Raw genomic sequence first — 13,281 nt, forward strand, 5'->3', positions numbered from 1 at the left:
ATCTACTTGAGTCGCCTATTACATTACTAGTTTCTATATTTGTAGAAGCCCATATAATATATGGTGAATGTCGTATCTTGGATCTGGTTTGGGAACTGTTTTAATGTAGACATGAGGCCAGATCGCCAATTTTGTAACATAAGATCGATCACTCGGAGGTTTGATAAAATAATATATTCCTTAAACAAGGCTGTGCTTCAGTGGTGAACAGATGTCATAGGGTCGACCATTTTCTAATGTTGATCTTTATAGAATATTATCTTCTCATTGCCTGACCAATTCTTTGGTTATAGCATCATGCATGATTCATGGATGATTTGGACACCATGTTAGTTAACTGATTTCAAACACTGGTTCTGTAATTATATAGCTCTCTGTTTTAGAATATTTTGCAGGTCTTGTTATTAGTTTCGTGTATCTGAAGTCATCACTTGACTTTTTCCTTGCTTATCAAATATATAACAAGACAGACCAAATATTCTTCTTCCCTTGTAAACCACCCAATCAATCAATAATGATCATGTCTCGTAAAATCAACTGGTTGATGGTTCTGGTGATCATTGCTCTGTTTCATCTTGAAAACTCACATGGAAAGCTGATTATGGAAGAATCCGCTGGGTACATCAATGGTTTCACGACGTTGACAAACACCAAGAAGCACGCCTATGGTCAAGCCTTCAACGACGAGCCGTTCCCATTCAAGAAATCGATCAATGGTAACGTGACTTCTTTTTCATTTACCTTCTTCTTTGCTATTGTCCCTGAGCATACACACAGAGGCTCTCACGGTATGGCCTTTGTGATCTCTCCCACGAGAGGAATTCCTGGTGCGTCCGCTGATCAGTACCTCGGTATCTTCAACGATACAAATAATGGAAAAGGCTCCAACCACATCATTGCTGTGGAGCTTGACATACATAAAGACGATGAATTTGGTGATATTGATAATAACCATGTTGGTATCAATATAAATGGTATGAGATCTACGATATCTGCTCCTGCCGGTTACTATGATCAAAAGGGTCATTTCAGAAACCTTTCTTTAATCAGTGGAAATCTACTCCGAGTCACGATTTTGTATAGCCAGGAAGAAAAACAGCTTAATGTCACCTTATTACCAGCAGAGGAAGCTAATTTCCCGCAGCAGCCACTTCTTTCGTTGAACCAAGATTTATCACCATACCTTTCGGAGAATATGTATGTCGGCTTCACAGCCTCCACTGGGTCGGTCGGAGCAATACATTACATGTGGATGTGGTATGTTTTTACCTTTATTATTGTCCCAAAACTGGATTTCGCTATACCAACCTTTCCTCCATATCCCAAGGCAGAGTCTCAGGTAAAGCGGATTGTTCTGGTGACGTGCTTGACTTTGGCTCTCTTTGTTGCGATTGCTGCATCAGCTTTAAGTGTTTTCTTCTATAAGAGACATAAGAAGGTTATGGAGGTTCTAGAGGATTGGGAAATCGAATGTGGACCACATAGATTTTCTTACAAAGAACTCTTTAATGCCACAAACGGTTTCAAACACCTTTTAGGAAAAGGAGGGTTTGGTCAGGTCTTTAAGGGCACACTTCCAGGTTCAAATGCAAAGATTGCTGTTAAACGGGTTTGTCATGGTTCGAGTCAAGGAATGAGAGAATTCTTGGCGGAGATATCGACTATTGGCCGTGTTAGACACCCCAATCTAGTTAGGCTTCTTGGTTATTGTAGGTACAAAGAAGAGCTCTATTTGGTATATGACTTTATGCCCAATGGAAGCCTTGACAAGTACCTCTATGGTGGATCAGATCAAGAACAGCTCTCTTGGACTCAACGTTTCAAGATCATCAAAGATGTAGCCTCTGCACTCTCGTATCTCCATCATGATTGGGTACATGTCGTCATTCACAGAGACATTAAGCCAGCAAACGTGCTAATCGACGACAAGATGAATGCAAGTCTTGGAGATTTCGGATTGGCTAAGGTATATGATCAAGGATATGATCCTCAAACCTCTCGAGTAGCTGGAACATTCGGATATATGGCACCAGAGATCTTGAGAACTGGAAGACCAACCATGGGAACAGATATTTACGCTTTTGGTGTGTTTATTCTTGAAGTTTCTTGCGGTAGAAAACTGTTTGAGCCACGAGCAGAGTCCAAAGAGGCTGTTCTTACGGGTTGGGCAATTAATCGTTGGGAAAATGGTGATATTGTAGAGGCGGCTAGTGAAAGAATCCGACAAGATTATGATAAGGGGCAGCTCGAGCTTGTTCTTAAGCTAGGAGTGTTATGTTCGCACGAGGCTGAAGAGGTTAGGCCGGATATGGCTACGGTGGTTAAGATCTTGAGCGGAGTTTCTGAGCTTCCTGATAACCTGCTTGATATTGTTAGATCTGAGAAGTTGGAAAACTGGTACGAGAAGTACAACAAAGTGCTTGATTCGGTCACGAAGATGGAGTCCGGGGGTAACTTGACCATTACGGAACTGATACTTCCTGAGAGGGACGAGGTTGTTTCTCTAGTGGGCGTGCCGCGTGCAGTTAATCACAAGCTAAAATCATGAAAACCTAGGCATTTGGGATTATAATTGACAGGATCATAGTCTCATACATCCTGAAATAAATAAGAAAGTGATGAGATATTTCGAAATCTGGTAGCTAGTTGTGGTTTTCCCATTTGATAAGCTCTTGTAAGAATAGTAGTAGTGTGGGCTTCGTTTTTGAATAATCGGGTGAAACCGAGGGTCTATTACTCTTGAGAGTCACGTCTCTTTATTGTATAATATGGTTTCAGACACTTATTTTTAAGTAGCTATCTGTTTTAGTATTTGAAAGCCTCGTGACTAGTTCATGTTTTTCGTGTCTTTCTTTTTTATCATTTATAAAAGATATAAACAACAACGAGACTAAAATTATTTCATCCTTGTAAAACAACTTACTGAGATACTTGGTTAATAGTGAGAACCGGTTATTTCTGGTTAGGTGTAATTGAGTTTGGTTATCTTGTGTAGAATGCGGAAGTGTATATGTATATACTTTAGAATACATTTCATTTTACACTTAAGCTTTGTAATATACACTATAATAAAAGTTTGTTACTCGCTACACTCTCCGTCTTTTAGCTTCTTCTCCGATCTTTTTTTCTGTACAACTCTCAATCGATCCACTTACTAAAACTAACATTATTGGTAAAATCTTAGAGATAAGATTTACACTAAAGAGTAATATTGTTGCTCTAATGTTTTAGTTCTTGTCATCTAACTATGTGCTGTTATACTATTGTGGAGGTTTGTTATATAAAATATTTTCCATAAACAAGATTGTCATGGTTATGTCTAAAAATGAATGCAGGGTCGACTATTTCTCGTTCTTTTATATATAATATTACAGTATTGTCTGGCCTAACTTTCCTTTATTTAAGTGCTTCTATTTTACTAATTAGTCTTAGGTTATTTTATGATCCATCAACTGCTTAGTTAAATGACTAGTTCATAGAGTATGTAATTTTATAAACGAATCGATCTAATAGCGATGATATTAGATGATGCTTCATCGATCAAAACCTTGAAAACGATCCATGAGACGATTTTGTGAGATAGATTTGATGCATATAGGAAGTATACTACGTAGTAACAAATGAAATTTATTCACTAGAAAATATTGCAAAACAAAAATAAGTAGTCTCAATTAGCCACGTTGTTAATATGCAAATGCTTATGAAGTTGCCATTTAGAAAAAAAAACTTAATTCATTGGGAAAAAAGTATATATAAATATTTTTGTTTCACTATTTGATATGTTGATGATCTATAATTTTTATAAGACTCCACTAGTTTTTTCTTTGTTCATGTTTTGAATTAAGCTAAAATGCAGAAAGTTAAAACATATATAAACAAAATAAATTGCCATAGTTGATTTTAGATTAATTATTGAAAAAGTGAATATAATAGTTATTGAAATACAAACACGTAATCTTTTTAATGTCACGGTTGTAAATGAAAAACGTTGTGCTATGGTCGAAGAGAAACGTTGTGCTAAAACTTGGCAGAAAAGTATCGAATGAAGCCTAAAAAACCATATACAAACCCAAGAGAAGGAACGTACGGTGTTTAATAGAGAGTATTCATTCATATGCCAAGTGGGACATCCACGTGGAGACCTTATGCCACTTGTCCCCTCAACTTATTTGGCTTTTTCGTGGATACTCACGCCCCGAGTACGTTTTTTTTAAACACTTACACAAAAAATCAAAATAAAATAAGATATAACACTTGGACTTGTATTGACCTTTTTACCCCTTTGCATGGTTAATCAATTTGTTAAGATCTAGTAATACCGAAATTAATTTAGTATATACAAAGCTCATCTAATAATTTATCCTTAGTACCTAAGGGAAGGCTTCACAACTCACACAATTCATGAGAGTCTCATTGTCTACGAAATAATCATATGATCATCTTTTGACATCTATTAAGTGCTCAAAACTCATATATTTTCAACTTAAACTATTCATTCATATATAGTCAACTTAATTTTTTCTATTTCTTCAACCTCTAACTCCACTTTATTTTTTGGGTACTACACTGTTTAATAAATAAAGGTGGTCATTGTTGACTAAATAATTATTTGATACAATTCTTTCTATGACCGACATGGATACTCTACCAAAAATATCTATAGACAATAATGTGAATTTGAAGGGGAGGCATCTCAAAGGGTATTTTAGAACAGATGCCTAGTTATTTATTTAAATTTTTTTATATTTTTAAACATATTTTTAATTTTAACTTTCACAAAATATGACGCCATTTTCCTTAAATTAATAATAATAATTTGTTTTCATATTTCTGTATCTCTCTCTCTCTTAACAAGTAGCACCTTTGCTCTCTACGCTGTTCATAAGCATTCTCTTTCTGTGGACGAAACTGAACCTTAGAAAAAAACGCCAGAGCCAAACCCCAGACCGAGAGTGATTGAGATTGAGAGATTGAGCAATTAGCTCTGTATCAATAACGCATATTCATTCATATCCCGAGAATGGCTCTTAAGCTTAACCCTCTGGTGGCATCTCAGCCCTACAAATTCCCTTCCTCGACTCGTCCGCCTTTCTCTTCTTTCAGATCTCCCAAGTTCCTCTGCCTCGCTTCATCTTCTCCGGCCATCAGCTCCGGCGCCAAGTCAGTCTCTTTCCTCCATATTCTTCTCCTCTTTACCTACTTTTGTTTGTTTCTCTCTGCCAACTTATACGAAGAGATTTGGTTCATCTTTGTTATTGGCTTTGCTTGTTTTTCTTCTTCTAGATATTGGATCTAAGTTTTCTCCATTTAGCTTAGTGCTCTTCACTTACATTGGCTTAATCTCGAGTGTGATTTCAATAAAAAGTGCTTTCTTTTCATCTGGGTTTATAAGAATGATGTGGCCATCCTCTGTTCTTTGACGATTCATTAATGCTTGTTTACTTTGAATCTCATGTTGTTGTTGGCTGTTCCCTATTATTCATTCTCTAGATTCATTCACGTTTCTCTTCAGATTGCTCCAACTATCAAATCTTTTGCTTTTACCATTATTTAGATTGCTCTGTGATTGGTGGTTAGTTAAGATTAAATGTATTTTACCCTCGTTCTAGTTATCTTCTGTATTGTATAATTATGTTTTGATTAGTTAAGAGACATTGATGAATAGCTCTTAGTCAAATCCTGATATATATTTTTTTTAATCTGGTTGATTATTGCGTTTTCGTTGTTGTGTAGTTCACTTTTGCTGGTGAAAATGCATGTCCACTTGTTGTTGCTTACTCATTCTCGAACGTATCACTTTACGTCTGTTTTGTTTCTTTAAAGGCATTACGTTGGATATCACGCTTCTTACAGGGCTTCCTTGAGTAGACAAACATCATGCTTCTATGCATGCTTACTTCGTGTCCTCTCTCTCTTTTGTTTCCGTCCCAAAATTTTTACACTTTTCTTCAATTTATTCACTCTTTTTTCCTTCTTATTCTGTTTTGAAGACATTTTGTTTCTCCCTGCAATCTTTCTTTTTTGCTTCACATTGCCAAGTGAACATTGAACTAGAAGATCGACTTTGAATGCAAATATAACATCATGTCTTACGATAAACATTTCTAATGTTTTTCTTGAACGCATAGACTAATGTATTTGGAAATTTAGACATGAATGCTTATCTTTTGTTGTGTATCAGAACTGAGATCTTTCTTGATAATTTCAGTGGCGATTTAACTAAATTGCTGAAGATACTGTTTCTTTTTGGTTGATGCAGGGAGGTTGAGAGTTTGAAGAAGCCATTTACTCCACCTAGGGAAGTGCATGTTCAAGTCTTGCACTCCATGCCACCTCAAAAGATCGAGATCTTTAAATCTATGGAAAGCTGGGCCGAGGAGAACCTTCTGATTCATCTCAAGGATGTCGAGAAGTCTTGGCAACCCCAGGATTTCTTGCCTGATCCTGCATCAGATGGGTTTGAAGATCAGGTAAGAGAGTTAAGAGAGAGGGCTAGAGAGCTCCCTGATGATTACTTTGTCGTTTTAGTGGGCGACATGATCACAGAAGAAGCTCTTCCAACCTATCAAACTATGTTGAATACTTTGGACGGAGTTAGGGATGAAACAGGGGCTAGTCCTACTTCTTGGGCTATTTGGACAAGAGCTTGGACTGCAGAAGAAAACCGACACGGCGATCTTCTAAATAAATACCTTTACCTGTCTGGTCGTGTTGACATGCGGCAGATCGAAAAGACCATTCAGTACTTGATTGGATCCGGAATGGTGAGATAGTTTCAGCCAATTATCATAATTTCTCTGTTTATATAACTTCCTAATTGCTTTAACTTCTCTTTCATAGGATCCGCGGACAGAGAATAATCCCTACCTTGGCTTCATCTATACTTCATTCCAAGAAAGAGCGACCTTCATCTCTCACGGAAACACAGCCCGCCAAGCCAAGGAGCATGGGGACGTCAAATTAGCCCAAATATGTGGCACAATAGCTGCAGACGAGAAGCGTCATGAAACTGCTTACACCAAGATAGTTGAGAAGCTCTTTGAGATTGATCCTGATGGTACAGTCATGGCTTTTGCGGACATGATGAGAAAGAAAATCTCAATGCCTGCTCACTTGATGTATGATGGTCGCAACGACAACCTCTTTGACAACTTCTCCTCCGTGGCTCAGAGGCTTGGTGTTTACACTGCCAAAGACTACGCAGACATTCTTGAGTTTTTGGTTGGTAGGTGGAAAATTGGGGACTTAACAGGGCTTTCTGGTGAAGGAAACAAAGCACAAGACTATCTATGTGGGTTGTCTCCAAGAATCAAGAGATTGGATGAGAGAGCTCAAGCAAGAGCCAAGAAAGGACCCAAGATTCCTTTCAGCTGGATACATGACAGAGAAGTGCAGCTCTAAAAAGGACAAAGACAAAAACCATTTCCTCTCGGTTCCTCATTTCATCAGTCTGCTCTTGAAATTGGTGTAGATTACTATGGTTTCTGATAATGTTCGTGGGTCTAGTTACAAAGTTGAGAATCAGTGATTTAGTAAGCTTTGGTTTTTCCCAGTCACAATATGTTTGGTCATTGGTCCCTTAGTACACTTGTAGTAGTTAAAACAGTTGAAGTCTGGTCTGTACTCAGTTTTCTCTGTGGAGTTTTGTTGCAGTTCAGGTTAGTTATGTTTTGTCTCTCCGAGTTTCTTCTGTTTTCTTTTCTAGACACAACAACTCATGTGGCTTTTAGCAATTTTGATAATCATGATGAATATCTTCCATATTTTACAGTATCGATCTTTGTTAAGAGGTTTAAGATCAAGTTTTTAATTTGGCCAATAGACTCTAAAAGACACAAATCTTAAAACTTTTTCTCCGTTTAAAAGAAACTTGCTTCTGCCACGTCACGTGTAAAGGAGACTGATAATGTTTGTTAATGGGCCAAAATTGAAAAGAGGTTCAGCCCAATAAGGTAGTGTTTCACTGATTCCGCCATGGGAGGGAGGTTGAAGCTAACCTATGAACTTGGGGGAGGAGTTAAATGTTTTTATTCTTCAATCTTTGGTGCCAGTTAAGAGATTCTAAAATTTTATGTGTGAATCATCATTGTCTTTGGAACAGAAGAGGAGAAGAAAACTAAAGTTGAAGTAGTAATAAATAAATCCAATTCGCCGGGGAAAGAATGGATCAGACGGCGGAGGAGAAGTTGGTGAGAGAGAGAATCAGAAAGAGAGTTAACGAAGTCAGTTCTGTCTCGCAGTCTCTTCTTTCTCCAGTACAAGACCACATCAATTTCACCCTTCAAGTTCGTCTCTCTCTCTCTCTCTCTCTCTCTCTCTCTCTCTCTCTCTCTCATTCAAAAAGTTTTGATAATTTGATGTGTTCTTGCTAAAATTGTCAAAACAAAGTGAATTTTACAGACCCTAGACTCAGTTTCCTCTCTCCTAGTAGCTAAATTCCTGAAGTTAGATTCTTTATGTATACTTCCTTTGCTTAATCTGAGATAATCTAAGAGTATGCTTTGTGCTTTTTGGATGTTGTAGAAGGCATACTTCAAATGTGCATATGAATGCTTTGATATGACAAGAACACACCCTGAGATTAGCCGATGTGCAGAGAGTTGCAGTGTTCCTATCACAGATGCGCAGAACCACTTCGATGATGAGATGTCTGTGTTTCAAGTGAGTCTATTTCTTTAACTCTTTTTCTTGTTCAATTAGAGGTTGGTGCAGTGCAAAGTTTTCAGTTGTACATGAGTGTTGAAGTCTTATATTTTCGTTTTTCAAATGTGTTTATGAAGGTGGTAGTGTAGGTTATTGTTTCCTCGATTCTCTATATCTCAGGACAATAGCTTAGTTTTGAGTACTAGACATCACTACCTATTCATGTTTATGTTTTGATTTTTATTGATGTATGTAGGATATGTTGAATAGATCTCTTGTGGTTTGTCAAGACAAGTTTGAGGCTGCTAAGCTTCAGAAGACGAGAAATGAAGCTGTAAATGGTCTGGAGCAGTGTGTGAACCAAACTGTTGATGAAGCTATGAAGACTCTGCCTGATCTCGTCCAAAGAATGAAGAAAGCTTTGTCAATCACAGACTGAGATTATCCGTAACAATATACTCTAAAATAGCGACTCTTTCTAGAATCGTAGAATTTATATTTTATTGATCTCAACAAACTCGAATACATCCTATCAAACAGAGAAATTAAATTAATTGTTGTTGAGACTGATCATCTGTGGAAAATTATTTTAAATGTCGTTAGCATAACATAAATTGTAAAAGTTCTTTATTCAGAAAATGAAACGAAACAAAGAATACAAGAGTTCTGAAGATTAACAAAAGAGCACTGGATCATGCGCCTTCTTCTTGCTTAATAGTAGGGTGTACACCCGAGAGATCCGAAGAAACCTCCAAACTCACGGCGGTCATGTATTTCAGCATGGAACTCAAACCTCTCACGTCCTCTCCGACCAGATTTGGATTTGTTATGAAAGGCCTCATGCTTTCTTTCGTTCGTATGGTGACATAAAGTCTCATGAGCTCTTTCATCTGAGGACTATCATATCCCAGCAATGTGTGAAAAATTTGTAAAAGAATCCAAAGAATCAATGGAATGATGTCACCATTACATCCTGCAATGTTAATTAGAATGTTAATTTAAGAACAGTGACTGTTGTAACAACTAATAAGTCCCGAAGAAGGCATTGGAAAAGTACCTCCAATAAACATATGAAGCTACAACAGGGACACGAACAAACAATTTTATGGCATCCTTATAGGTTGGCTCCCAGAATTTGCGAGGAAAAACTCAGTTTTTATGATGCCTGCTACTACAAGGCAATCAAGAAGTAACTGAAAATATGTAAAGTTCGTACTTTGACTAATGAACATCACCCTTTTCATATGTCTTCAGAAACTCACTTTGAACCTGGACAACAATTCAACAGAATAAGACCATAGACCAATCTAGTAAATAACAGAGCCATCCACCAGAAGGATCATAATACCTTCTAGCAAATGGAGTCATTGGATTAGCCGTCGAAGGCAGAGCATCTATAGCTTTATAAACATAATCTGCAGTGTAAAATTAAGTACAAAGTAGAATTATGTTTGCAACAATGACAACTAGTATTCAGTTTATATTTTCAATCGACTAATTTTGCTAAGATTTGATGAGTCATGAAACTAGAGGTCACAAAAAAAACAGAGCATACACATGAACTACAAACCTGGCACAGCCGCACAAATGAGCCAACTCTTTTGACAACGCCTCTACTTGCTCTTTGCTTGGAACCTATATCGAAAAGAGGTAAGACTATACCTTTAAGATCATAATTTCCACGAAACAATTTGTATGATACATTCCTGTGACCATTTATGCATAAAAATGTTAAAGATAATCCAACCTTTCCGGTTAATAAAAGCCACAGCAAGGCAAGGGCTCTACTCTAGATTGAGGTGAAGGTAATACTTTCTGGCATTCAAGAAACGACATGCCCCTAAAGCGTATACCCTGCAGTAAAAGATAAGATCATTACAATAACAGTTAAAATGAAGAGCATTAGTTACAAAATTGACTAGACGGTAATCTATAAGAATAAAAAAAGTATTATCAATACCTCATCTGCATCAAGTAATGAGGTTTCCCAGAGTAATCCAGTCATCCCTCTCATTCCAGCAAACACCACAAAAAGAGAGTACAATATTATATAAATAAAGTAAGAAGAAAGGCTTCATAAACAAACAAAGCCTTCATAAAGAGAATCCATACCATAAACGACGTTAATACAAGTCTGCGGAAATTGTAAAACCAAACACAATCTGGGTTATCTCAATGGAGATATATGAATATGTACATGGACAATGGAAGATAGGGAAGCAGACCTGCACAATACATATACATGGATCATCGCTCGCCTTCATAGTCTCGAGAACAGCGGCCATCTTAAGAGACTCGCAGAGCTTGTTCGCTCCAGAAGAAACTAGCTATTAGAAAGATAAACTAAAAGAAGAAGAAAGAGAGATGAATTTTGTTTTGGATTGTCTGAGGATCATTATATGATTTCTCAGGTGAAGAGTAAGAGATGAGAGTGTATATATAAAGCTGTATAGAGGTTTGTTCACTACAAAAAAAGGAAAACTTCTTTTGTTTCCTTTTTTCCAATTTTAATTTCTATTTTTTTTCAGGACAATATTCTCCTTTTTTATTTTCTTCTTTGGACAAACTTTCCTTTTTTCCTCCAATTTATGCTGCAAAACGGAAAAAAAAAAGTGGAAATCGGATCACATAAATGTTTCTATTTAGCAACAGTTGGGATCCGTTGGGTAAAACAGTAGGCCCATTTCATTGATTTTGGGTTTCCATGTTCACTTCTCATAAAGGAGCCTATTAGGCTTTTATTGTAATTCTAGATCCGTATGAACAAATTAAACTACGCTATTCTGTTTTTAATCTTTAGGGCAGATGCATCGGCGTATGCAGCCAGCGTCCCTCCACCTATTTTTACTATAAAAAAAAAAAAAACAAAACAAGAAGGACGTCAATGAAAACGGGACGGTCTTATCTCTTCTTTCTTTACAATTCGCGGGCCCACTGATACGTGGCGGTCCGCAATTGGTTTTGTTTTTTTTAAAAAAAAAATTGAAAAATTGAAAAAAAAAAGAAGAAAAATATATGTTGAGGGACGATTATACCGATGTGCATGGTCTTATATCAGTTCAGCTAGGAACATTAGATTTTATCCATGAACGATATACAGTGGGGGCTGCTTAAAGCAACTCAGCTCTTTGATTTTTTCATTATATATTTCGTTTTAGATCAGAAATATGGATCACACAATTGACAAAGAAAACATTAAGAAGAAAATGAGGACATTTTATTACTTATAGTGAGTTGTGAATAAAAAAAAGAAGAAGGTGAAACTAAAAGACACGCAACTTGAACTAGGCTACTCTTGATAAACTCAGAGTTGAGATCATATAGAAAGATGAAACTAAGACATTGCTTCATTAACTAAGACATTGCTTCATTAAAGCTATACTTTATTTAAGATAAAAACTCAACAGCAACTTGAACTAGGCTACTCTTTGAACACTACCACAACTGATTAAGAAATAGAAAAGAAAACCTAATTAGTCCAAGAAAATGCACCCTAACTTGGAGAATATCCATCGGAGACCTCATTAGGCATTTTGATATTCAAGATCAGTCAGCTTTTTGGTAGAGACTGCTCTTGTCTTCAAACTTATGAACGATGTCTTTGGCATGATTATCATCGGAGCTAGACCTCATTAGGCATTTGATATTCAAGCGTCCCATTATGGTTGATTCTGATTTGTGGCTAAAGGATGTTGATTGGTAGAGAGTGAGCTGGTCGTCGTCTTCATCGGTGACTTCGGTGACTTTGTAGTTGGTTTTAATCCCATGTTGCACCTCGCTGGGCTCAGGGACGGCCCTAGTTCTGACAGGTTCATTGAGAGGGAAGTCGTTATCGTACGTGGGATAAACATAGATCCCAATGGATGACATTCCATATTGATCATAAGAACCAAAGAAACCACCAAACTCACGACGATCACGTATCCCCACATCAATTTCCCTCTTATATGATGAATTTATAAGAGAATTTGATGAATATTGATCACAAAACGGCCCGTGTTTCCTCTGGTTAGTGTAAAATGTCAAAGACGTGACCCTTCCTTGAAAACATATTCCACTCAGCCCAGTCACATACTCATCGTGATTAAGTCTAACCTGTTTATTGAATAAATTTGCTTTAGCTTTGGGAATCATGAACAAGCTAAGTACAAAAACAAACTATACATTGTAAACAACAAAATGTTAATTATTGAAACAAAATATTTAGATACACCATATATATATATATATATATACAATTATCATAATAATGAGAGAAGCAAAAACATGAAGATATAAACTTACAATTTCGTAGGAGAATTCACCTTCTTTGGACGAACCGTACTTTTTAGACACGACATGACCTCCCTTCTGAAAATAGCTAAACTGAATAGAATGTATTTTATATTTGTTGAAAGCAACATATATATTGGATATCATGTTACGTCCCTTCTCGTCCCTTCTCGTCCCAACTTGTATCAAAGAGTTTTGACCCAATTGGTCCGACTTTGAACATCTTCCTTTTACGAAATTGTATCATTTCGAATACACCAGTCGAAAGAATTAAGCTCGGAAGTCGATCGGAATACTCTTTTCTTTACTAAGAGAATTCATCGATCCATACTTATAGACCAGTAATATATATATAAAAGCTTTACA

At 36.8% G+C, this 13,281-nt stretch overlaps 4 protein-coding genes and 1 long non-coding RNA gene across 9 annotated transcripts; 3 read left to right on the forward strand and 2 right to left on the reverse strand.

Moving 5' to 3' along the window:
- Positions 1-514: 514 nt before the first annotated feature.
- On the forward strand, positions 515-2,811 carry LOC17889540 (probable L-type lectin-domain containing receptor kinase V.3). Its single transcript, XM_006296193.2, has one exon. The coding sequence runs from the start codon at positions 515-517 to the stop codon at positions 2,546-2,548; it is 2,034 nt and encodes a 677-aa protein (XP_006296255.1). The 3' UTR covers positions 2,549-2,811.
- A 2,052-nt stretch (positions 2,812-4,863) lies between these two features.
- LOC17887583 (stearoyl-[acyl-carrier-protein] 9-desaturase 7, chloroplastic) lies at positions 4,864-7,773 on the forward strand. Of its 2 annotated transcripts, none has more exons than XM_006293418.2 (3): positions 4,864-5,160; positions 6,260-6,764; positions 6,841-7,773. In XM_006293418.2, the coding sequence occupies exons 1-3, from the start codon at positions 5,021-5,023 to the stop codon at positions 7,399-7,401; spliced, it is 1,206 nt and encodes a 401-aa protein (XP_006293480.1). In that variant the 5' UTR covers positions 4,864-5,020; the 3' UTR covers positions 7,402-7,773. The 2 variants fall into 2 exon arrangements, with proteins under 2 accessions (XP_006293480.1, XP_023640209.1); XM_023784441.1 differs by lacking the exon at positions 4,864-5,160 and adding an exon at positions 6,006-6,134.
- Positions 7,774-7,994: 221 nt separating this feature from the next.
- LOC17889724 lies at positions 7,995-9,211 on the forward strand. The gene is made up of 3 exons (XM_006295119.2): positions 7,995-8,285; positions 8,524-8,661; positions 8,900-9,211. The coding sequence occupies exons 1-3, from the start codon at positions 8,163-8,165 to the stop codon at positions 9,080-9,082; spliced, it is 444 nt and encodes a 147-aa protein (XP_006295181.1). The 5' UTR covers positions 7,995-8,162; the 3' UTR covers positions 9,083-9,211.
- Positions 9,212-9,257: 46 nt separating this feature from the next.
- LOC111831013 lies at positions 9,258-11,024 on the reverse strand. Of its 4 annotated transcripts, XR_002834310.1 has the most exons (7): positions 10,604-11,024; positions 10,391-10,497; positions 10,214-10,278; positions 9,992-10,058; positions 9,906-9,912; positions 9,701-9,814; positions 9,258-9,616 (listed from the first exon to the last, which is right to left on the reverse strand). It is a non-coding gene; the product is annotated as an uncharacterized LOC111831013 (long non-coding RNA). The 4 variants fall into 4 exon arrangements; XR_002834308.1 differs by having other exon boundaries at positions 9,701-9,912; positions 9,992-10,278; positions 10,604-10,777; positions 10,869-11,024; XR_002834309.1 differs by having other exon boundaries at positions 9,701-9,912.
- Positions 11,025-11,885: 861 nt separating this feature from the next.
- LOC17888491 (jacalin-related lectin 24) lies at positions 11,886-13,162 on the reverse strand. The gene is given in 3 exon segments (XM_023784659.1): positions 11,886-12,738; positions 12,928-13,080; positions 13,082-13,162. Coding segments are annotated over 3 exon segments (783 nt in total). The 3' UTR covers positions 11,886-12,189.
- Between the last annotated feature and the right edge of the window lie 119 nt (positions 13,163-13,281).

Source organism: Capsella rubella, unplaced genomic scaffold, assembly GCF_000375325.1.
Source record: "Capsella rubella cultivar Monte Gargano unplaced genomic scaffold, Caprub1_0 scaffold_4, whole genome shotgun sequence".
Taxonomy (NCBI): Eukaryota; Viridiplantae; Streptophyta; class Magnoliopsida; order Brassicales; family Brassicaceae; genus Capsella; species Capsella rubella.

Bases quoted from the DNA above. Each gene is read 5' to 3' on its own strand.
- LOC17887583 (XM_006293418.2), top strand. From the start codon at position 5,021: ATGGCTCTTAAGCTTAACCCTCTGGTGGCATCTCAGCCCTACAAATTC. The intron at 5,161-6,259 runs GTCAGTCTCTTT...TGGTTGATGCAG, and splicing joins GCCATCAGCTCCGGCGCCAA to GGAGGTTGAGAGTTTGAAGA. The intron at 6,765-6,840 runs GTGAGATAGTTT...TCTCTTTCATAG, and splicing joins ACTTGATTGGATCCGGAATG to GATCCGCGGACAGAGAATAA.
- LOC17889724 (XM_006295119.2), top strand. From the start codon at position 8,163: ATGGATCAGACGGCGGAGGAGAAGTTGGTGAGAGAGAGAATCAGAAAG. The intron at 8,286-8,523 runs GTTCGTCTCTCT...TGGATGTTGTAG, and splicing joins ACATCAATTTCACCCTTCAA to AAGGCATACTTCAAATGTGC. The intron at 8,662-8,899 runs GTGAGTCTATTT...TGATGTATGTAG, and splicing joins ATGAGATGTCTGTGTTTCAA to GATATGTTGAATAGATCTCT.
- LOC17889540 (XM_006296193.2), top strand. From the start codon at position 515: ATGATCATGTCTCGTAAAATCAACTGGTTGATGGTTCTGGTGATCATT.